The sequence below is a fragment of the Pelodiscus sinensis genome, chromosome 6, assembly GCF_052426305.1.
Source record: "Pelodiscus sinensis isolate ZL-2025 chromosome 6, ASM5242630v1, whole genome shotgun sequence".
Classification (NCBI taxonomy): domain Eukaryota; kingdom Metazoa; phylum Chordata; order Testudines; family Trionychidae; genus Pelodiscus; species Pelodiscus sinensis.
This window is the reverse complement of record NC_143057.1, coordinates 51,526,095-51,548,860: the sequence shown is the minus strand read 5'-3', so window position 1 is coordinate 51,548,860 and position 22,766 is coordinate 51,526,095. Positions and strand designations below refer to the sequence as shown.

Genomic DNA, 22,766 nt, shown 5'->3' with positions numbered 1-22,766 from the left:
CATTAGAGATATTAGGTGTGCACTCTGTTGTATACGTAACTCCTATTAGTTGTCATGAGATATCTGTAGGTTGAAAGCCAAAATTGCTTTTTAGCTGGAAGCTGCATTCGGTGGTTGTATTAAATCATGCATGTCTTAAAAGAAGATTTCTGATTTTTCCTTAAAAAGAGCAAAATAAGGAAGACATAAATAATTAAAACAAAAATGCATATTCAAACCAGGGAGTTTGACTGACTTGTACACAAGTGCATGTGTACTCCTGAAAATATGGGCTTGAGTCTTTAATTCAGTTTGTAAAAGCAATTTGGGCAGTAACTGAAATTTTTGCTACATAGGGCGGCTGGACCAAATTCCATTCTGGGTTAAGTGGTCAATGTTTAGTGAGATTGCACTGGTAGTAGAACAGCTCACAATCTAACACTTTACGTTAAAGAGCAGAGCCTATGTTTTAGCTTTTTATAAAATTGTATCTAGCATATGATACAGTACAGCATTCTGTAAATGCACATATTATTCTAGCTTCATTATTTGATGTATGAATAATAAATGTGGAGATGGATTCTCCCTTGTACTTATACAATGCGATCAAAACACAACAGTGTTTGTTTAAAAATCTATTCACTTACACCTGTGGAAAGGAGATATTAGGGGGCATGGCAATGGAGACTCTGACACACAAGGCTCCTCTCCTGTATTCAGAATAGTTTATATGAATTCTTCAGTGTAGATCTCTACTACATCTGGGAGCAAACCTCCCAGCCTAGGCCTATGGACTAAAATCGATATGTAAATGATGCTATGATGTGACTTGGGTTGCAGCTTGGGCTCTCAAGTCCCATCTCCTAGGCATGAGAGTCTGAGCTCTAATCCAAATTGGAATGGGAAGTACGAGTCCTGCCAACTCAAGTCTGTGGACTTGGATTGGGAGGCTCACTCAAATGCAGTGAAGATGGTGGATTCTTGTAGTTGTGGAGACCAGGTACCTACATTGTGGTACAAAATTATAGACTGTCTGGGCCCTCCTGGACATAACTACATGGCAGACAGCTTCCCCGGACAAGGTGTGGGGGGACCCAGCTGCCTGAGATGAGGTAGGGCCTTAGGCAGAAGGGGTCGGGCTGGGCAACCAACCCTCAGTACCACCCAGACTATTTAATACAGATTGTACCTTCCTCATCCTGCACCCTCAGGACCTCAGTGGCCCTGGAGCAGGGGAGGTCAATCTGGCAGGAGCTCTACTTTTTCCCTGGCCACCCGGGGGCTCTGCTTTTCTCCAGGCAGCTCCACTGCCACCAGGGCTCTTCTCTCCCCACAGTGCAGGAGAAGGGGAGAACTCTACTTCTGCCTGTGGCTTCACTGCAGCTCAAGGCTCCCCTCTCCTCACAGTGGCCAGGAACTCCATTGCAATCCAGAGCCCCACTCTCCCCATAGTAGTTTTGCTGTTGCATGAGGCTCTGTGCTCCTGCTGGTGGCTTTGCTTTCTTCCCCATGGCTCTGCTGCTTCCTGGGGCTCAGCTACTGCCCAGCATCTCTGCGCTCCCCCCAGCACCCTACTGACACCGGGGGCTTCACGCTGCACTGAGCAGTTTTGCTGCTGCCCCAGTGGGCTCCATCAAGCAGCCCCACTGCTGCCGTGGAGCTCCACGTTCCACCAAACGGCTCTGCTGCCACTTGGGGGCTCTGTGCTCCTCTCAGTGGCTCTGCGCTCTCCTCCCCAGCACTTCTGCTATGACCTGAGGGGCTCCGCACTCCCCTCCGGCAGCTGTGCTTCTACCCTCCCCACGGTGACAGAGTGCTCTGCTTCCTGGACACCGGGGTCTCTGAGTTCCTCCCAGTATCTTTCCTGCCCCTGGTGCTCCCTCTCAGCCCTCTAATTTGGCAACGCTCCTGGACCTAGCCCAAACTTCTCCTCGTGAGCACTCACACAAATGATGTGGGACCAGGGATGTTGCCAGACAAGGAAAGCTCGGATGAGGAAGTTTCAACCTGTAGTAACTTCTCCAAACTAACATGAAAAACTCCTTTCTAGTCAAGTATCAGAGGTGTTAGTCTGAATCTGCAAAAGCGACGAGGAGTCCTGTGGCACCTTATAGACTAACTGAAGTGTTGGAGCATAAGATTTCGTGGGCAAAGACCCACTTCATCAGATGATTATGCTCCAAAACTTCAGTTAGTCTATAAGGTGCCACAGGACTCCTCACCTCCTTTCTTGTCAATCATCTGTCAGTGTATTTCAAAATCATCAGCAATGACTTCAACAGTGGTTCTGTTAATAGAAGAATATAAGCCAAGATTATTTTTCAGCACTACTAACAAGTTACTTTTAGAGCCTAGTCCAATGTCCACTGAGAAGTAAATGGAAAGACACTCATTAACTTCAATGGGCATTGGATCACCTGCTTTAGTTTTCACTTAGCTTTTCTTCAGTCTTGGCAAAGGCTATAGTAACTCAAAATAGTGACCTTTGGAGTATAATGGAATCTCAGAATCGTCTAGGAGAGTTGGCCTATATACTGAAGCTGTTTCATGTTAGAAAGTCTTCTAATGAAGACATTTAAATCACAACAGTCAGTCTGAAGATGTGTTTACACTGTGTTTGGAAACTCATGGTACCAAGTCTCAGAGCCTGGGTGTATGGATTCAGGCTTGTACTTTGGTACTAAAAACAGCTGTGAAGTCATTCAGGCTTGGGGTGTGAAGACCAGGGAGGGGACTAGCCTTCAGAGCCCAAGCTCTGGCCTGAGCCAAAATGTCAACAAGGGACAAACAAACAACAGTGTATACCCTGCCTCTGAAATAGGAGTAAAAACCTGTTAATCCAGGCAGAGAGATTCAAGTGAGTGAAACTGTTTACTATTTCAGTTTCACTAACAAGGACTTTATTTTTTTTAAAAGTAGCAACAACAGGAATTGAGCTTGTGCTGGTATCATAGGGTATGTCTACACTACCACCCTAGTTCGAACTAGGGTGGTTAATGTAAGCAACCGAAGTTGCAAATGAAGCCTGGGATTTGAATTTCCCGGGCTTCATTTGCATCTTGCCGGGCGCCGCTATTTTTAAATCCCCGCTAGTTCGGACTCCGTGCCCGCGGCTATACGTGGCACGGAGTAGGTAGTTCGGATTAGGCTTCCACGAGGAGTAATGGTAGTTCGGAATAGGAAGCCTAATCCGAACTACCTACTCCGTGCCGTGTGTAGCCGCGGGCACGGAGTCCGAACTAGCGGGGATTTAAAAATGGCGGCGCCCGGCAAGATGCAAATGAAGCCTGGGAAATTCAAATCCCGGGCTTCATTTACAACTTTGGTTGCCTACATTAACCACCTTAGTTCGAACTAGGGTGGTAGTGTAGACATACCCATATGGACTAAAGAGTCAAGGTGGTGATTGCTGTACATGAAAGACATCCTAAGTAATTCACATTAACATCTATCATATCTGCGGGTATGTCTACACTATAGAGTTTTTCTGAAAAAAACTTCAATTACGTCCACACTGCAGTCGCATTCTTTCGAAAGAAAATCGAAAGAACAGAAGGGTTTTTCTGGCATTGGTAATCCTCTTTCTACAAGGAAGAAGCCTTTTTTGTGAAAGAGCTCTTTCGGAAAAAAAGGCGTGTAAGGACGGGGAAGGAGGAGTTCTTTCAGAAGAAGAGTAAAGAAGAAAAAGCACAGGTACCCTGGTGGCCACTCCATCCATAGTAATCATAGTTTAAATGTGCGATAGTGTGGACGCTATCTTTCAAAAAAGCAGATTACTTTTTCAATGCACATTGGCGGTGTGGACGCACTCTTTTGGAAGAAGTTTCTTTGGAAGATCTCTTCTGAAAAGCTTCTTCCGAAAGAAGCCTGCAATCTAGATGTAACCTGCTAGTGTAGGAGCTTCACGGGGTAGCCGAATTAGTCTGTAACAGAAAGAAACAACAAATGGTCTGGTAGCACTTTATAGACTAATGAAACATGTAGATGGTATCATGAGCTTTTGTAGGCACAGCCTACTTCTTCAGAGGACCGGAGTTATGAGTTGGGGATATGAAAACTTGAAATAAATAGGAGAGGGGAAGGGGAGGGGGGAGAGAAAAAAAAGGGAGGGGAGTGAGAGACAGAGCATCATTAAGTATCTGGAGAATGCTCATGATACCATCTACATGTTTCGTTAGTCTATAAAATATGACCAGACTATTTTTTTTTTCCTGCTAGTATAGTGTTCTTTAAAACTGATACTTAATTCTAACTAACCACAGTTTATCTTTGAAATTTGCAGTTATGAGAGTGCTTATAGGCACTAATGGGAGCTATAGTGAATGAGGCACTTCTCTTCGCCTACTCAGACATAGCCTAAGAAGCCCAAGAATCCACCATATTCTTTTTCTGCTTATTGTTTTTTCATGCGGAACCCACCAATCTTGAGGAATCCCTATCCTGTCTTCTGCAACTGCCAAAAGAAATTTGTGTTCAGTACAAACCTTCTCACGTGTCTGCAAAATTGTTTTGCAGTGAGTGCTTTCCTGTGCTCATTCTGCATGCAGTGCTTTAGAATCATAGAATCCTAGGGCTGAAAGAGACCCCAGGGCCAACCCTAACTAAATCAGGGTATGTCTACACTACAGCACTAATTCGAACTAACTTAATTCGAATTAGTTAATTCGAACAAAGCTAATTCAAACTAGTGCATCTAGACCTAAAAACTAGTTTGAATTAGCATTTTGCTAATTCGAACTAGCATGTCCACATTGAGTGGACCCTAAACCGAGGTTAAGGATGGCCGGAAGCAGTGCCGGCAGGGCATCAGGTTAGGACTTAGAGCATGGAGCTGCTGTCTCAGGCTAGCCGAGGGCTGTGCTTAAAGGGACCCAACCCCCACCCCGGACAAACAGTTCTCAGGGGTTCCCCGCTTGCAAAGCAGTCCTGTCTTGGAGTGCCCTGAGTGCCCACACTCGGCACATCACAGCACTCGGCCATCAGCCCGGCTGCACTTGCTGCAGGCTGCCATCCGGGGGGTGGAGGGGTCAATCGAGGGGCTGCAGGAGAGCTTCCACCCCAAGGAGCCCGCAGAGCCACCCCAGTCCTCCTCATTGGGGGCTCGTACCCCATTCCTCCCTAACCTCCTTCCACTTACCCCTTCCTAGCCCCCCCCCTTCCTGATGTACAAAATAAAGGACACGTGTGTTAAAAAATAGAAACTCTCTTTATTGAACAAAACTCGGAGAGACTGGGAAAAGGAGATGGGATGGGAAGAGAGAGGGTGGGAGAGGGGAGGGCAACTACAATGATCAGGGGTTTGGAACAGGTCCCATATGAAGAGAGGCTAAAGAGACTGGGACTTTTCAGCTTAGAAAAGAGGAGACGGAGGGGGGATATGATAGAGGTCTATAAAAGCACGAGTGGTGTGGAGAGGGTGCATAAAGAAAAGTTCTTCATTAGTTCCCATAATAGAAGGACTAGAGGACACCAAATGAAATGAATAGGTAGCAGGCTTCAAACTAATAACAGAAAGTTCCTTCTTCACAAAGCAAATAGTCAACCTGTGGAACTCCTTGCTGCAGGAGGCTGTGAAGGCTAGAACTATTACAGAGTTTAAAGAGAAGTTAGATAAATTCATGGAGTTTGGGTCCATGGAGTGGTATTAGCCAGGGGGTAGAAATGGTGTCCCTGGCCTCTGTTTGTGGAAGGCTGGAGATGGATGGCATGAGACAAATGGCTTGGTTATTGTCTTCGGTCCATCCCTTCCAAGGTCCCTAGTGTTGGCCGCTGTCGGCAGACAGGCTACTGGGCTAGATGGACCTTTGGTCTGACCCAGTACGGCCATTCTAAGCTCAGGGGTCGGGGGGTCTCACTGGACCACCCTGATTTTCATGCAGACCTACTCCTGGGTGGCCAGGCTGGCAGCTATCCTGCCCTAGACGGCCACTTTCCTGTGCCTAGTGCGGAGGTCATGGATGAGGTCCACGATCTCCGCACTAAACCAGGTGGGCGCCCGCTTCTTGCAGACCTGGGCAGGCTCCTGGGAGCTGCCAGCCTGGTCCTGGGAAGAGGCGGAGGGCTGGGTGGCAGCGGGTGGCTGGTTCGTGCCGTGCCAGGTGCAGGGTCTGCTGGCTGGGTGCTGGCAGGCTTGCACCTGGCACGGGCACTGTAGCCAGCCTGTGCCCCTTTTAGGGCTCCGGGGCCAGGAGGGGGCAGACGAGTTTCCCTGGTGGTGCCCAGAATGGCCACCACGGAAAGCTGGGGAGGGCTAGCCTCCCACTAGTTCGAATTAAGTGGCTACACAGCCCTTAATTCGAACTACTTAATTCGAACTAGGCGTTAGGTAAACCTCATTCTACGAGGACTAATTCGAATTAAATGCTCCGCTAGTTCTAATTAAGTTCGAACTAGCGGTTTGCCTGTGTAGCGCCTATCAAAGTTAATTCGAACTAACGTCTGTTAGTTCAAATTAACTTTGTAGTGTAGATATACCCTCATTCCAGCCAAGGCTTTGTGAAGCTGGGACGTAAAAATCTCTAGGGATAGAAATTCCACCACCTCTCTTGGTAACTGTCAGCCGACGGTCAGGGCAGTGAGTGGTGGTGTGTGTGTGTGTACTATACACCCAAGACTTCAACTGCTGAGACCGGGGTCCCTTGCAGTGGGCAACCTGGAAGAGGCTGGAGGGTGCCCCAATAAGTGTACAGGAAGAGCTTATTACGCTTCAGATTTTAGCTGCTAGAATTTCATAATTCCTTCGCAGCGGGCAGCCTCGGGGAGACTGAGAAGCGCCCCAACTGAATTTTGCCACCTGGGTGTGACACAAATTCAAACGCCCAAGCTCTTCCTATACTATGTGTGTACTATACGCCTAAGACTTTAACTGCTGAGACCGGGGTCCCTTGCAGTGGGCAACCTGGAAGAGGTTGAAAGGCGCCCCAATAAGTGTACAGGGAGAGCTTATTACGCTTCAGATTTCAGCTGCTAGAATTTCATAATTCCTTTGCAGTGGGCAGCCTCGGGGAGACTGAGAAGCGCCCCAACTGAATTTTGCCACCTGGGTGTGACACAAATCCAAACGCCCAAGCTCTCCCTATATCTGTCCCTTTATGACCGGCTGAAGTTCTTTTGTTTGTGTTCGGTTCGGGTACAGCAGCACGGGTCCAAGTCAGAAGCTTGACACACACTGGCTTATTTATAGGAGAAAGAAAAAGAAAAGAAATAAAGAAACTTGGTTCAGTGTATATAGATATATATATTTTATAAGTGAATAAGGGCACCCCACTTGTTCCCAACTAACTTACAACAGAGAGACAATTAGAGTGTACACATAAAGAAAACACATTGCAGGTACAATTCTCACCCCTGCGTTCCAGACTTGGCATGGCCAGCGTCTTTCTCTCAATCCCTCGGGGAGAAGTAGGGCGAGGTTGGGCGTCCCACGGACCTCGGGAGACAATCAATACCTGCCAGCAGGTGTAGGTGATTGGAGCTCAAATTGGGTGGGCAACTCAACCCTCTTTATACCCCTTGGGTCACATGGGCTTCTTCCTGGTCTTAAGTGGCCAATCAGGAAAAATGGCTTTGAATGCCAAGTTTCCCACGAAGGGTGCAAAGCATAATTCACACCTGGGAAGATGCAGACAATGGGCACCTCTGGAACATCACATCACTCACCCAGGAATAAGAATAAATGTGCAGCCCTGCTGGATCCCAGAGGCAAAGCGTGAGGAGGCTCAAAAAGAAGTGAGGAAGATGCTGGAGCTGGGCATTATAGAAAAGTCCCATAGCCAGCGGTCCTGCCCGATTGTCCTAGTGCCTAAGTCTGATGGCAATCTCCAGTTTTGTAATGATTTTAGGAAATTGAACAAGGTGTCTAAGTTCAATGCCTACCCCATGCCATGCATAGATGAGCTAATCAATCGGTTGGGAAAGGCTTGGTTTCTGTCTATTCTTGTCCTAACCAAGGGGTGGGTACTGGCAGATTCCCTTGGCCAACGAAGCCAGAGAAAAGACAGCCTTTTCCACACCTGAAGGTTTATACCAATAAACTGTCCTCCCGTTTGGGCTACATGGGGCCCCAGCAACATTTTAATGGCTTGTGGATAAGCTACTGTGCACCGAACATATGCAGTTGCTTATCTTGATGACATTGTCATACATAGCACAGACTGGGACACGCATTTGGAGAAAGTAAAGGCTGTATTAGACACCTTGAGGGAAGCTGGCCTCACTGCGAACCCTGCAAAGAGTGCAATGGGGCTAGTTGAAGCCAAATACCTGGGATATATTGTGGGAAGGAGTGTAGTGAGGCCACAGCTAAATAAGGTGACAGCAATACAGAATTGGCCTTGACCAGACCGGAAAAAGCAGGTCCGGGCATTTCTGGGACTAGTGGAGTACAATTGGAGGTTTATCCCCCACTTTGCCTCCAGAGCTTTTCCCTTAACACACTTAACAAAGTCACGTGGCCCAGACATGGTGAAATGGACACCTGCAGTAGAGGAGGCATTCAGTGACTTAAAACATCCCTGTGAGGTGACCTGGTGCTCATAGCCCCTGACTTCGAGAGGAAGTCCTTACTACAGACTGATACCTCTGAAGTCGGTTTGGGTGCTGTACTGTCCCAAATGGGGAGAAAGAGCATGCCATCCTATACCTAAGCTGGAAGCTCCTCCCAATAGAGAAGAAATATGCTATCGTCAGGAAGGAGTGCCTTGCAGTGAAGTGAGCCATGGAGAGCCTGCGATACTACCTGCTCGGATGAAAATTTTCCCTCATCACAGACCATGCACCCTTACAGTGGATGCACCAGAACAAAGACAGGAATGAAGGAGTAATGCGGTGATTCCTGTCCCTACAACCATTCCACTTCCAAGTGCAACATAGGGCCAGAGCCAAGATCAGCAACGCTGACTGCCTGTTGAGGGTGCACTGCCTACCATCCCAAGTAGCCCAACCCCATAGTGTTGAGCAGGGGAGAGAGATAGGTTAGAGGGCTTAATGAGAAGGGGGAGAAAGGCAGCTCTGAAATAGCAACTGCCCTGGTTAATTAGGACCAGCTGGGACAGGGTGGCTCTAAAGCACTTAAGGACCAGCTGAGCTGACTGCAGGCAGCCTCGAGGGACCTGTTTAAAAGCCTTCCCTGTGGGGGAGGTGGAGAGGAGTTATGACTGATAAGGTTAGAGTGGGTGACACTGATAAAGAGAACGGTGGCATTGACAAGGGAGGGGGAAGGTGAGGAACTCCAACAGGGAGTGTTTGGTCTCCCTTCCCCAAGCAATCAGAGGGTCCAGCTGGTAACTGAGAAGGACTGATAACACAGCCCAAGCTGTCTATCCTGACAGCCATTTTGTCAAGGAACAGCCCTTCACAAAACTGCTGAAAGGGGTAAGCAAAATCTGTGTTGCAGTACTTAGACTGGAGATTGTGGACTGAACATGGGTCTGGAACCCAGGAGTGGGACTGACCCTGTCACAGCTGTCATTGCTCATTAAAATTGCTGTTCTATGGGTGGAAATCAGGTAAATATGGCATGTTATTAATATCAGCAGAACTGACTTAAATGGGGCCTGTGTGTTCTGTCACCCCAGAATCCCCTGGCATCTGCACCTTCCCTTACCCCTGCACTCTCCCCAGTGTTCCCTCTTCCCTCACTGCTCCTGCCCCCTTTGCCCTCTTTTTTTTCCCTGATGCCCATCCCCTCACCACTCTGCCCCTGTTCCCCTCACTCATGCCTTGCTCTATCCCCATCTTTGTCATGCCCACCCCTTCTTTCAAGCCTTCTCCCAGCACCTCCCCTCCCGCTCCAGCCCGCAATGCCCTTCCCCTCTCTTCTCCTCTCCCAGCATTACCCTGTCCCCCCTCCTGCCCTTTTCCTCGTTGTTTGCACTTGGCCCCCTGCTATTTGTCTCACCTCCAGCCTGTCTCTTGGGCTATGTCTAGACTGCAGGCTTCTTTCGAAAGAGGCTCTTTCGAAAGCATCTTTCGAAAGAGCCTCTTTCAAAAGATCGCGTCTAGACTGCAGGCGGATCTTTCGAAAGAGAAATCCGCTTTTTCGAAAGAGAGCACCCAGCGAGTCTGGATGCTCTCTTTCGAAGACGGCCTCTTTACATTGAAGAATGCCTTCTTTCGAAAGAGGAACTTTCGAAAGAAGGCGTTCTTCCTCGTGAAACGAGGTTTACCGCCATTGAAAGAAAAGCCGCGTTCTTTCGAAATAATTTCGAAAGAACGCGGCTTGAGTCTGGACGCAGGGGAAGTTTTTTTGGGAAAAGGCTACTTTTCCCGAAAAAACCCCTGAGTTTGGACACGGCCCCAGTACCTTCCCCTTTTTCCCCCTCCCCCTCTGCACAAGCCTCTTCCTCTCTCCCCCCTCCCCTCCATACAAGCCCCTTCCTCTCCCACCTTGTCCAAGCCCCTGCCTCCGCTCCCCCTCCCCTACCTTCTGCGGGGCCCGACTGCGAACCGCGTGCACCGCGGCGGTGGAGTGGTACTTTTCAGTTTTAAAATCCCAGGCGTAACATCACGTCATGCCCGGGTGTCTCCCCACCCACCTGCGAACGGCGTGCAGGGCAGCAGCAGCTGGTAGTAGTGCTCAGGTAAAGGCAGAGGGGTGCCGAGGGGTGCAAGGGTGCGGGGCCCCCTTGGGTGTGGGACCCCCTTAGGCGCAGGGCCCAATTCGGCCTAATCAGCTTAAGGCCGGCCCTGGCTACCTCGAATGCGCGGCCCGGCCAATTACAGCTACAAAAAGCCTCCGACCAGCGGCGCTGGGACGAGCTCAACACCTGGAGAGGAGTACCCACGGGGACACATCTCAAAGAACGATTGTTACTACACGTGGGCTGTGTCTACACTGGCATGAATTTCTGGAAATGCTTAAAACAGAATAGTTTTCATTATAAGTATTTCCGGAAAAAAAGCGTCTACATTGGCAGGCTGCTTTTCCGGAAAATCCCTTTTTCCGGAAAAGCGTCTGTGGCCAATGTAGACGCGCTTTTCCGGAAAAGAGCCCCGATCGCCATTTTTGCAATCGGGGCTTTTTTCCGGAAAAGACTACTGGGCTGTCTACACTGGCCCTTTTCCGGAACAGTGTTCCGGAATAAGGACTTATGCCCGAGCGGGAGCAGAATAGTTTTTCCGGAATAGCGGCTGATTTTGTACAGTAGAGCATCGTTGCTTTTCCGGATATTCAAGGGCCAGTGTAGACAGCTCGCAGCTTATTCCGGAAAAGCGGCTGATTTTCCGGAATAAGTGGCCCAGTGTAGACACAGCCAGGGTGAGTAACTTCTCCTTTTGCCCATCCACAGTCTCTGATCAAAGCTCCCAGCCATTGGGACTGTGAGTGTGTACGCAATGGCCTATCCTTACCCGAAGCCAGCATTTCCTGAATACTGGCCTAGTAAGAGATGACACACAGTCAACTAAATTAGTATACAGTTCTCCAGTTGCTCCAGCTGCTCTCCCTGCCCACAGAATATCTCAGGAAGCTTGTGGCACAGACCATTCATTCTCCCTTTAATGGGTTAATGTCACCATTATGAACTTGATTAAATTACAAGCCTTGTAACTTCAACAATTAAACCTAGATAAAGAATTGAAGTGTGTGGAGTTGGACTGCAGGGATGGTTGAACAGTATGCTTTTAGGACAGCCCCTACTTTTAGGAAAGGTCACTAGTGGTTTTAGTACCTTTTATGTGACTCCTTTGTGCCTTTGGAGGAATTGCTAGATACATCACTCTGTCTTGTACTGTTGATGGCATTAAAATTGTAGCCACAAAGAGACTTTGGGCAAGATCCTCAGCAATGTGTGTGTGTGTGTGTGTTTTTTTTTTTCTCCTTCAGAAAATCTGCCTGTTCAGAGAGATTTGGGGTCTAGTCTAGTTGCACTGAGTTTAGGGCCACTTTGTACTGGAGCAATGCAAAGCAGACAAAGAGGTTGAGGTTGGAGAGGATTATTGACTTTGCAATAGTTACTCTGGATTTCCAATGGTGGAAATAAATCTTTTCCCTTGTGTGGAACTGTCCTTCAGCATACCATCAACAATGTTCTCTTTATTCCTGACTACTATAAATAGAAACAGTTACCTGTTTCTAAACTTTATCTCTAAAGAGTTTCAATTTCCCTTGGCTTATGAATGAGCCATTCAATCTATGTATACATACTTTCTTTCTCTCTCAGTCCCTCTTTCTCTCTCTGACTTCTGTTTATTGTTGAACAAATTATTTCAATGAAAGGAGTTCTTTGTTTTGTTTTCAGTGGGGTGTTACCAAAATTCTTTAAATGTGAATGACTGAGAAATCAATGACCTCAACAAGGGGTAACTGCAGTTCAGCAACTGACACATTAATTTCAGTGTAGCAATGAAATCTGAAAGAAAAATAAGTTTTAAAAAGTTACTATATTAAATCAAATTGGCTAGTCATTGTCTATTTTATAGCATTAGAGGATAAACAGTTTTCTAGAAGCAAAATGAATCCCAAAGCTTTTCTATTGAAATGCAAGATGGTATTTAAATACTTCCTGCCGCCCCCTCGCTTCCCCCTCCCCCCAAATCTATTGGTAGTCAAACACTTCACTATTTGGTAAATTTAAAATACAGGTAAAAATCTCATTGCATCTTTCAAATGTGTGCAAAGCTAGATTGTGGTATGTGATGTGAAATCCAAATTTGACAAAGTCAGGCACTGCAGTATTTAGATCCTATTGTTGCTGATAATACCTTCTGTCAGTCCCATCATGCTGAATAATGCATCCTATGTTGAAAGAAGATAACAGATCAGCAGGGACAGGAAAAGAACAAGGTTGTATGGGACTTTATAGAAATGGTGGTTGCATAAGTCTTACTGCGAAGTGAGGTCACAGAGCAGTAGGGGAAAGGTAAAAACATGGAGGCCAAGAGAGCAAATAAAAGCATAGGTGAGTGGAACAGAGATTGCAATAGACAATGGATGCTTTTGATATTTGCATGCTTAAGAGATGCCAATATCAGGAATGGTCTAGATCAGACTTGGGCAAAATTTTTGAGGAACACATATTGTTCATGGAAATTGTATGGAGGATTGTGAATGCTCCTAAAATTTGGGGTTGGTGAGGGCTCTGTCTGGGAGTGTGGGGTCTGGGGTTGGGACAAAAATGAAGAGTTCAGGGTGCAGGAGTGTGCTCCAGGCTCGGACCAAATAGTTTAGAGGGCAGGAGGAAGCCTTCAATAGGGGCTGGGAATTAGAGCACAAGAAGGGAGGTGAAGGGATGGGGGAGGGGGGTGCAATTTCTGGGATGGGGTTGGATATGGGATGTTTACGATGCCCGGCCCGGAACATCCTCCTAGCTGGAGAGATTCAGGAGGTGGGGCTCAAGGTCAGGATAGAGGATCGAGGCATGGGAGGACTCAGGGGTGCAGAATCTGGATAACGTTTACCTGAAATCAATTCCTGAGGCATGTCCCTCTGCCCCTGCCCTCCTCGTTCCCATGTAGAGACTCAGTCACATGGCTCTACATGCTGCCCCATCTGCAGGCTTTCCCCTCTCCCTCCGAAAGTCCCACTGGCTGCTGTTCCCAGCCAATGAGAGATGCAGAGCTGGTGCTTGGGGCGGGGGTAGTATGTGGAATTCCGTTGCTGTCTCTGCTTTTGGGAACTGCTCAGAGCAAGGAAAGGCAAGCCCTCACTCCCACTCCCCAATGGGCCATAGTTATCCATCCCTCATCTTGATAATACTTATTCCTGCCATGAGTGCAGGGAACTGAAATAGATATCCTCTCAAGGTCCCTCCCAGTCCTATGACTCGACAAACTTGCATTAAACGTCGATTTATTTCTGGTTCTTTGAAGTGGGGTTCTCAAAACTAATAAAGATGTTTATCTTCTCTCATACTGTTATCCATTCTTAAAGGGAATGGATGGGAAAGGGGAAGAGAAGAAAAATGTGCACTTTGACCAACATAGTGGAATAGAACTTCCACAGTTTAAAAAAAAAAAAAAAGAAATTCAGAATTCATTTGAAATGTGTACTGAAATACTCTCTCCACTATGATGTTCTGAGGTCTAACAATGGAGCTCCATGTATCATGCTTACTTTGAAATTGTCTCCCTGTTTTCTAGAGTAGCCAATGTTAGTAGGGTTGTCTGACCTGAGTGTATCATTCATCAGCAATGCAGCAGTGCATTAGAAAAGCCTATTTATCTTTATAGTATTCTAGGTGAAGCTGGTATAATTAAAGTGTCCTTACACCTAAGATCCTATGTTTAGTTGCTTATAACATTGCCAAACTACCACTGTCTGTGCCGAAATTTCACAGGCTGTAGGTTTGCCTCAGCCTGACTTTAATTTCTGCAAGAACCCTTCAGCCATTTCCAAGATCAAAACTGGGGAGGAAGTATATTGTTTGACTCATGTATTTTAAAATAAACACAACTCTGGTAATCTTTTCTTTGAACAGTAGAAGTCCCATGCTTGGAAGCAGCATGTGGAAAATTAGTTGGGGCATGACTTTTTGCTGTCCCTATGAAAATGTGCTCAAATTTGAGGAATTTATAAGTCTTTGGGAAAAATTGCACTTTGTACATGCTTAGACTATTTTGATGATAGCAGTAAAAATCTCACAAAGTCTGTTCTCCTTGAATACGCTCAAGCCTCTCTCAGCTCCTAGTACTGACCAGGCTGCATAGGACTGAGCATGCTCCAGCTCAGAGCCATGAGGCACAGTTGGATTTTTCCTGAACTGGATGCTTCAAGCCATGGTGGTGCTTGCACTGAAACTGAGGACCAGGAGCCTGAGGTCTCCTATACTCAGTGTCCCCTCTGCTGGCAAGAGGAACTTACTGCTTCCAAAAAAACAGTACACACCAGCTTACTAGACCCATCTATGACCACTGCTTTATTTAACATATAACACTTAATGTCACTATAATCATACCTAAAAGTTTATTTAATGATTAAAAAATAAAGGGGGAAGAGTCCCAGAGCCCAGACTCTAGCTCAAGCCCAAATAACTGCACAACAGTTTTTAGCTCTGTGTTCTTAGTCTGCAGACTCAAGCCAACCACAGCCATGCCTAGGTCTTTTATTCCAGTGCAGATGTCTCCAATGCATTCTTTGTATGACTATAATTGTTGCAGTTTCACTCTTGACTTACTAGCTTATAGTGGTCTCTCATAAAATCCTATATTTAATTTATGCTGTCATCTCACTTAGGGAGATTAAGTATTACCAGGCCCAGTCATTCAGGAAATGGGTTCAGCTTTGAAATCGTGAGATTTTTTTTTTTTAAATGAGGTGGTTTTTTTTTAATTTTCCTTTTTTAGTGTTGGAGCCTTTTGGATACATTTGGATCACGTTTCCAAGCTTTTCCCTGCAACCATAATCACTAGAAACTTTATTCTAAATAAAAGCTGAGATTCTCATGTGATCAACTGAATCCAAGACCTAGTATTTTAATAAAAATGCCCAATATTGTGGTTCCATTGAGAATCATAAGAGTTAGCAATAATAAGAGATTGCCATGTATAAGGAGGCCAAAATAGGCCAAGTAACATTGAATAAAATTGAGAGATTATGAAGCTCACTATTGGAATTGCTATAAGAGAGATGGATCAGATACTCTAATTAGAACATTATAATATACTCTAATTATAATTTGCAATTTCATAAAATCTTGGCCACTTCTACATTTAACTTTTGAAGTAACATGGAGGAAACTGAACATCTCAACGTAAATCTGTTATGCAATTTCTGCTTTCCCTATTCTTTTACTAAATGCCTCGTCAATGTCAATTTTAAATTAAAAATTGTTCTAGACCGAAGAATGATAGGTTGATTTTTCTAAAAACTGCATATATTCATATTCTCTAACCCAAGCATCCTTTTTTTAATACTCATTTTAGGCAGCATTATAATCTTTGCAGTCAGTTGACATGCATATTTATAACACTGGTTCAATGTTTGCTGAATTACAGCTGTATACTAGATATAGTTCACAACATTAGAAATGCAATATAATTTACTTTAACTTAGTTTCTCTTTTGCTTTGTTGGACTTCTGTAAGTTTGCACATTTTTTTTCTTTACTATCTGGTACAATGAAATACCTTTTCCAATACTTTACTCTTTAAATTTTTAATTTATTTTTTAATAGAAAGAAGGAGAAAAAGATCACAAAGTTCGCATGGCAATAGGAAATGGATTAAGAAGTGATGTGTGGCAAGAATTTTTAGTCCGATTTGGTGACCTCAAGATGTGTGAGTTTTATGCGGCTACTGAAGGAAACATTTGTTTCATGAACCACTGCGGGAAAATTGGATCTGTGGGACGTACCAATTTCTTTTATGAGGTAACTCTTTCATATTTTGTTTTGGAAGGGCAGTGATTCTTAAATCAGTACCTAGATCAGAAGAAGTGAGGCCTAAAGTCAATGAGTTGATGATGCAGAATCAAGTCCTGATTTAGATTACTGCAAGTTTATTTGAGAGTGTTCAGGTCTGCCAAAACCTTGTGTAAACTACTTGTGTGCTAATGGCAAACCATGGAATTTTTGCCCGTAAATTTTCTAGTGTAGCCAAGGCTTAAATGAGTGAAATTCCACCACTTTGAGAGTTTCAAGAAAGTTCTGAACTTCAGTTCTGCATCCCAAATCTGTGTTACTACCCAAGAGACTAGATTAGAATTATTTAATGATTTTATTAACCAGTGAAATATACGTATAAATGGAAGACTGGAAGGTATACCTGAGTTTTAAATAGACTCCATAATACATTTTCTAAGACCCAGATATTCCCTTCTGCTAGGAAATGAATAGGGGCAAATCAGAGCAGAAGTCCTCAAAACTGAGAAATGGGGAACCATTGGCTCCCCAGCATGTGTTCTCTGCTCATCAGGAATCTGTCCTCTGTCAAGTTCATCTACTTCCATGACTTTTAAACTTTAATTTTCTGGGTCAAAGCCTAGTGTGGAACTGGAGATCAAGTACTCTTCAATCCATGTTATCTTGCAGACCCCGGGGGTATTCTGCGAGAGCTCCTTTCTGCTGTGACCCACTCTGTGACTTTGACTACTCAGCTGTTGAACAACATTATCTATGGGCATCATGGTTCCTGGGTGTTCTTGTAGTACTGACACTCCCACACTTTCAAAAATCGTAAGATAGGTGTAGTGAGGTGGAGTGGCCACCCACTGACCTGGAGGGGGAAAAGCCCCCCTCTGTGAGCCCTCTTGGACAGAGTCTGGCCTACCCACTGCCCTTACTAGAAGTCAGGAGGTGTGGCTAGGACTATAAACCCAGCCTAGGACCTCAGTCCAGGCCCAGCCATCAGAGGAACCAGATGCCTGCCCCATGCTCCCAAGCTGGGAATCTGAGGATTGGCCTGGACCACCGTACCTGCAGGAGGCTGAGGACTGGCCAGGACCATCAGAACTCCTGATGGACAGTGACTGGGAGGAAGGTCAACCCCTGCCAGAGCGTCCGAGCCCAAGCACCCCAGAGGACTTGCCGGAGGCCCTGATAGAGGGAGAGAACAGAAGAAGCCCAGGGATAGCCAACTATAGCTTGGTGGAGCCAGAGCCGGTCGTCATGTTGCAGTCCAGATCCCCACTGACTCATCAGCAGACTCCCACCCACTCCACTGCATTTTAGCCCAGGGCCCTAACGGCACTAGAGCAGTCTCTCTCCTTCCACTACTTCAGGCCAACTGCCTGGGTCACTACTTCAGGCCAACTGCCTGGGTTTGTCAAGTCTTCTCTGCCCCGAACAAGGACACCCAACTGATTGTTTACTCTGAGCTACTGACTGTATAGACTAACTACTGTTTGTTTGCCACCCCACCATGAACCAGGGCCTGGGCCTCTGACTGCTTGTAGTGCTGCCCTCCCTGCACTAGGCCCTGGGCTACTATGTACCCTGCCACTGACTGTGTTTGCTGTCCTGCCCTGAACCAGGGGTTATGCTAGTAACCCAGTAAACTTGTATATGGCTCTGCCTTGAACCAGGGCCTAATCTTCCATGACCATTTGTTTGTTACCCTGCCCTGTACCAGGGTGTGGGCCTCTAATTAAATAAACTGGCTTATTGACTGCTGATCTGGTCTGATGGCAGGTCTGAGACCCAGGACCATAGGGACTCGGTGGATTGAGGCAGAGTGGTTGCACACTGATCCAAAGGGGGGAAAAGCCCCTCCATGAGCCCTGATGGGTTATAGTAGAATTAAACAGCCAGAGATTATTACAAAATAAAGCCTCAGGAAATAGACATATTATTAGGGTACACTTAATTCATGTTTTGAAGCTTTCCACAGCACTCAGGATTCAAATTGTGTGGGTTTTTTTTGTTTGTTTGTTTAATGAAAGGTAGATTTTTATTTTCAGTCCAATCTGATTCCAACACGTGGGACTCTACGAAAAACAGTGGTGGGGCTGACAGACTTGCTGGACCCTGGGAGCAGTGCTGGGGTTAGGTTCCCCCAGGAACTCCTCTGCACCTCTGGAGCACATTGTAAACGGCTCCAGTGGCAATGAAAAGGGCCTGGGCCTCTAGCCATTGCTGCTGCCATAGTAGTGGTGATGGCAGCAGCAGCCAAGAGCCCTGGGCCCTTTTGAATCACTGGACCTCAGGACAATTGCCCCCTTTGTGGGGCCTGAAGATCATGAGACTTAATAAAATCATGAGAGATGGCAACACTGAACAGACCCTTGGTTTAGGCTGCACAGTTAGGAATACATTTTTCATGTCTACATGCTAATGTGAAAAGTTTTGACTTAATACTCAGTAATAATAAAGATGAACTACTAGCTCATCTAAAATATCTTGCTTATGGGTAATGTGACTAGTGCAATGAAATTTACAGTAGTGCATGACTAATACATTGTGGCCGTTATACATCAAGTTTGTTTTCCATACTTCTAAATTTGAAAGAAAAAAACAACCTTAAAGAACTAGCATGACTGGAACAAGGGTGTGATATACAAAAACTCTAAGAAATATTTCCTGTCCACAGTTGTGACCAAGTCAGAGTTACAAAACACGCATACCCCATCACATGGCAAAAGTTAATATTCACTGAATCTGTATTGTTTGTTACTTTAGATTAAAACTAGCATTTATTGCATGGTGCATGTGTTGGCATTTCACTCAGCTAGACAGTAAAATGTATGACTGGTAAGAGGGAGGGTTTGCTCACATCACCTGTATCATCCCTTCTCCACAAAAGAGGAGGTGAAAGGGAGTTATGGGAGAAAGTGAAGGGTGCTTTTACAATAGTATGCTGAGATCAGTGTACAACTTAATCATCCCATTTGAAAGGACCCTGAACAGTTCAATTTGGGCATATCACCTGAACTCTACACTTATAAGCCTAGTGGCACTTTATAGGCTAAGCCTCTTAGCATTGTTAAAATCAGGGGAGTTTAATAGGTGCTGGTGATATATTTTGATAAACATCCCCAGTGTAGACAGTCCTGAAGGATGAACTCTTGGGTAATTTTTATAAAACTGCTGAGATTCCAGAATTCATTAGGCTTTAAATCTATTAAATTCTATTGTCCAAATTATAACAGCCCAGTGAATCAAGTTTTCTCCACATGTATGTATGCATTCAGTAGCTGTTGTATATGATGACCTAATGCTACCTTTTAGGACACAATCATATCATCACCTTAAAAAAAGGTGATTTAACAAAGATATTGTTGATAAAGCATACTTGGTTGCTAGGTAAGGTTGCCAAGTGTCTGGTTTTCACCCAGACGGTCTGTTATTTCTGGCCCCTGTCTGGTTAAAAAAACCAAAATTTTACATGTCCAGTATTTTTCAATTTCTCTCACATCTGGCGAGGGCAGGAGGAGTGGGGTTCAGGATTTCTTGTGAAAGTATCTGGCAACCCTATTGCTAGGTGTTAGAGCAACTCAGAAGAATAGATTAAAACACAGAGAAACTGTTATCTCTGGGAGTAACTTAGATACAGTGAATGGGGGGAGGGAGTAGAGGGGTAGCACATGGACTTAGCACAGAGAAGCTAACCAAATAAAACAAAAAAATAACGTGATTGCAACTAGACATTCTTCTGTTTGCTGATGATCACTTCAAAGTCCAGTCCATTTCCTTGCCCAGTATTTCTTGTAAGCATGATGTTCTGCCTGTCAATTCATCTTGTTTCCCCCAGCTCCTAGCTTAAAACTCACACAAAGAGAGCAGCAGGCAGGTATACCTATTCAATTTAAATTTCAATAGTCTTTCCCATTGGCTTTCCTGGCTTCCTGCCAACACCTCCTAGCTACCTAAGGTTAACCCTTTAGTTGCTGAATGCTGGCCAGCATTCCTCTGATGCATCACAGGGCTAGATTCACAAGGAAACTTAGGCCTGGTGATACTGAATGTTGATGGATACATAAATAAAATCAGAATACCTCCATTTCAACAGGAGAAACTGAGGGAGCCTTACATAAGAATATCCCATAGACCACTGGATAGGGCACTCATCTGAAAGGTGGTAGATTCCTGTTCAAACCTTCTTCCACTTCAGGGGCAGGGGAGGACTTCAACCAGAGATGTCCTAGGTAAATACCCTTACCACTCGGTTAAAAGTTCTGAAAGACTTGCTCTCCCCAATCTCTCTCATTTTGTATGAGCTTACCTGTTAGGGGCCTGATCTTGAAGGTGAGGTCTGAGTTTGCTTTTCTAAATCAGGCCCTGGAGGTGATTAGGTCGAGGGGGGGAGGGAACCTTACCTACCTGCTCTTGGTCAGTGAATATGGTATTTTGGGCATTTGGATAACTCCCATGCAGCTGCAGTGCTCATGCTTATAGGTAGAAACATAAATTCATTTACTGCAAAAAATTCAGGTGCTGAGTGATTTTTGGATGTCTCAGAGGTGTGTGTTCCTATGGGCTGATTCTAGGATTTAGGTGCCCACAGTGGCATACAGTTAAGTCCTTTTGTGAATCTAGTCCCTAGTGCAGTGTCACACAACCTCTGATTTAACTACACAGGCTGCACTTGAATCCTTAAGTATTTTCCAGGTGTTTATTGTTGGGTTCCATGTGGAAGACAAACCTCTCATGCCACAAGGGAATGATCAGGGAGGAATTCTGCAGGGATATTCTGCAGGGATATTTTGCACATGCTTCCTTTTTCAGAACTTTCCCCTATGGGTTTTCCTACAGTGGGATGATCCAGTCCAAAATATGTACACTTTGTTTTCATGCCTTCACCTACAATGCCTCTCTCCAAAATAATGTTCCCTTTCTCTTTGAAGAGAAGCTTTTTTGTGGAGCCATACTGTATTTAGTATTTTATAAATCATTGTAGTTGCAAATGGAAAAATCAAAGGTAAGGCAAGAATCTACAAGTTAAGGGCCTGATTTTACCCCCATAAGCAGATCTGCTGAAATCATCTTAAAATGGTAATTCCCTCACTTCTCTTTTTGACACATTCCTGTTCAAAAGAATAGATAGCTCCCCCTTCTGTTATGGCACTGCAACTATTCAGAGGAAGTCTAACCAAGGTCTCTTATCTCGGCAATGGAGGACAAAAAGTGAAGTGTAGGAGATGGAAAGAGGGAATGCATGTTACAAAAGTAAAAGGTCACTACATGTGGGTAGTGTATGGAATGAACATTCACACTACTCCTTTGTTTTATGTTTCTGTTTGCTCTATCATTGAGTACTGATTGATACAAATAGTTTCTTAATCAGAATACCCTGGCCCAGTTTCCTTGAATACTGAGGGGTTTCCTAAAAACAACAAACCTTATAAATCACTGATTAGCAAACATGGTTTCAGAAATGTAGATGATGCAGTTGTTTTATTCCACTTTGAGTGCTACCCACTGAACATGAGAGCAGCTCTGACTTTGAAAAGTATATCTATTTAGATGGGGGAGCTGTCAGATGGCACAAATTGAAAGATAGCTGAAAATGGTTTGAGGAAAGATGTGTTTGTAGTATATACAAGAGGCCTCACTTGAGTCCTAATGTTTATTATACATTTCTGCTAACAGTTGAGCTGGTGGGAGCAGATAACTTAAGTGATATATGAAATCCAAGCAGGGGAACTGAATACACACATGCTAATTCTCTCACATGAATGGGGGTGAGGAGAGATCTTCAGATACTCATGAGATTTCATTCCCTAAATTGGAATTAAGAAGTTGAAGATGGGGGAAAAAGAAAAACATCTATGAGCATTTGCCTCCTGTTTTACCCCCTCCACACCTTGGAATTTCTTTCTGACACCTACCTATTGGAGGCTCCAGTGTCTTTTCTCACTCCATTGTCTATTTGCATTTAAATTGGTGCAAAACAATAGGGTGCGTCTACACTGCATCCATAGCTCAAAATAAGCTACTCAATTAGAGCTACGCAAATTGTAGCTTATTTCAAGTCAATTTTGAAATAGTGCAAACTTACAAAATAAGCTGTCTACACAGCACCAAATTACAAAATAACCTGCTATTCTGAAACATCCCTTATTCCTTGTGAAATGAGGTTTACAGGGACATCAGAACAGTGAGCCTATTATATTCTGAAATAACGGTGTAAGCCTGTAGGGGTTGGGGAGGGGCGCCACCCCCTTGGGTTCAGTAGGCAAGCACTCTACCCCTCTACCCCCTGCTTAGTCTCTTGGGGAACTAGCTAGGCTCTTCAGGGCTGGTGGCCGATCAATAAACAGTCCAGGGCCCTGCTTGGGGCAGGTGGTAAACGGGGAAATCATTCTGAGCCCCAAGCCTTGGTTCGGGGTGGGGTGACAAGTAAAGAGTTCAGTGGCCCAAGCCTCAGTTTGGGGCAAGACAGCAAAGAGTTCCAAATGCCAGGTCCTTGCTCAGG

At 45.2% G+C, this 22,766-nt stretch overlaps 1 protein-coding gene across 2 annotated transcripts in view; it reads left to right on the top strand.

The window, feature by feature from the left end:
• SLC27A6 (solute carrier family 27 member 6) overlaps positions 1-22,766 on the top strand; it is a 65,567-nt gene that overhangs the window by 21,736 nt on the left and 21,065 nt on the right. For both annotated transcript variants that reach the window (XM_006131870.5, XM_006131869.5), the window contains one exon: positions 16,091-16,285. In XM_006131870.5, the coding sequence (XP_006131932.1) occupies positions 16,091-16,285 (195 nt within the window). The remainder of the gene's footprint in view (positions 1-16,090; positions 16,286-22,766) is intronic.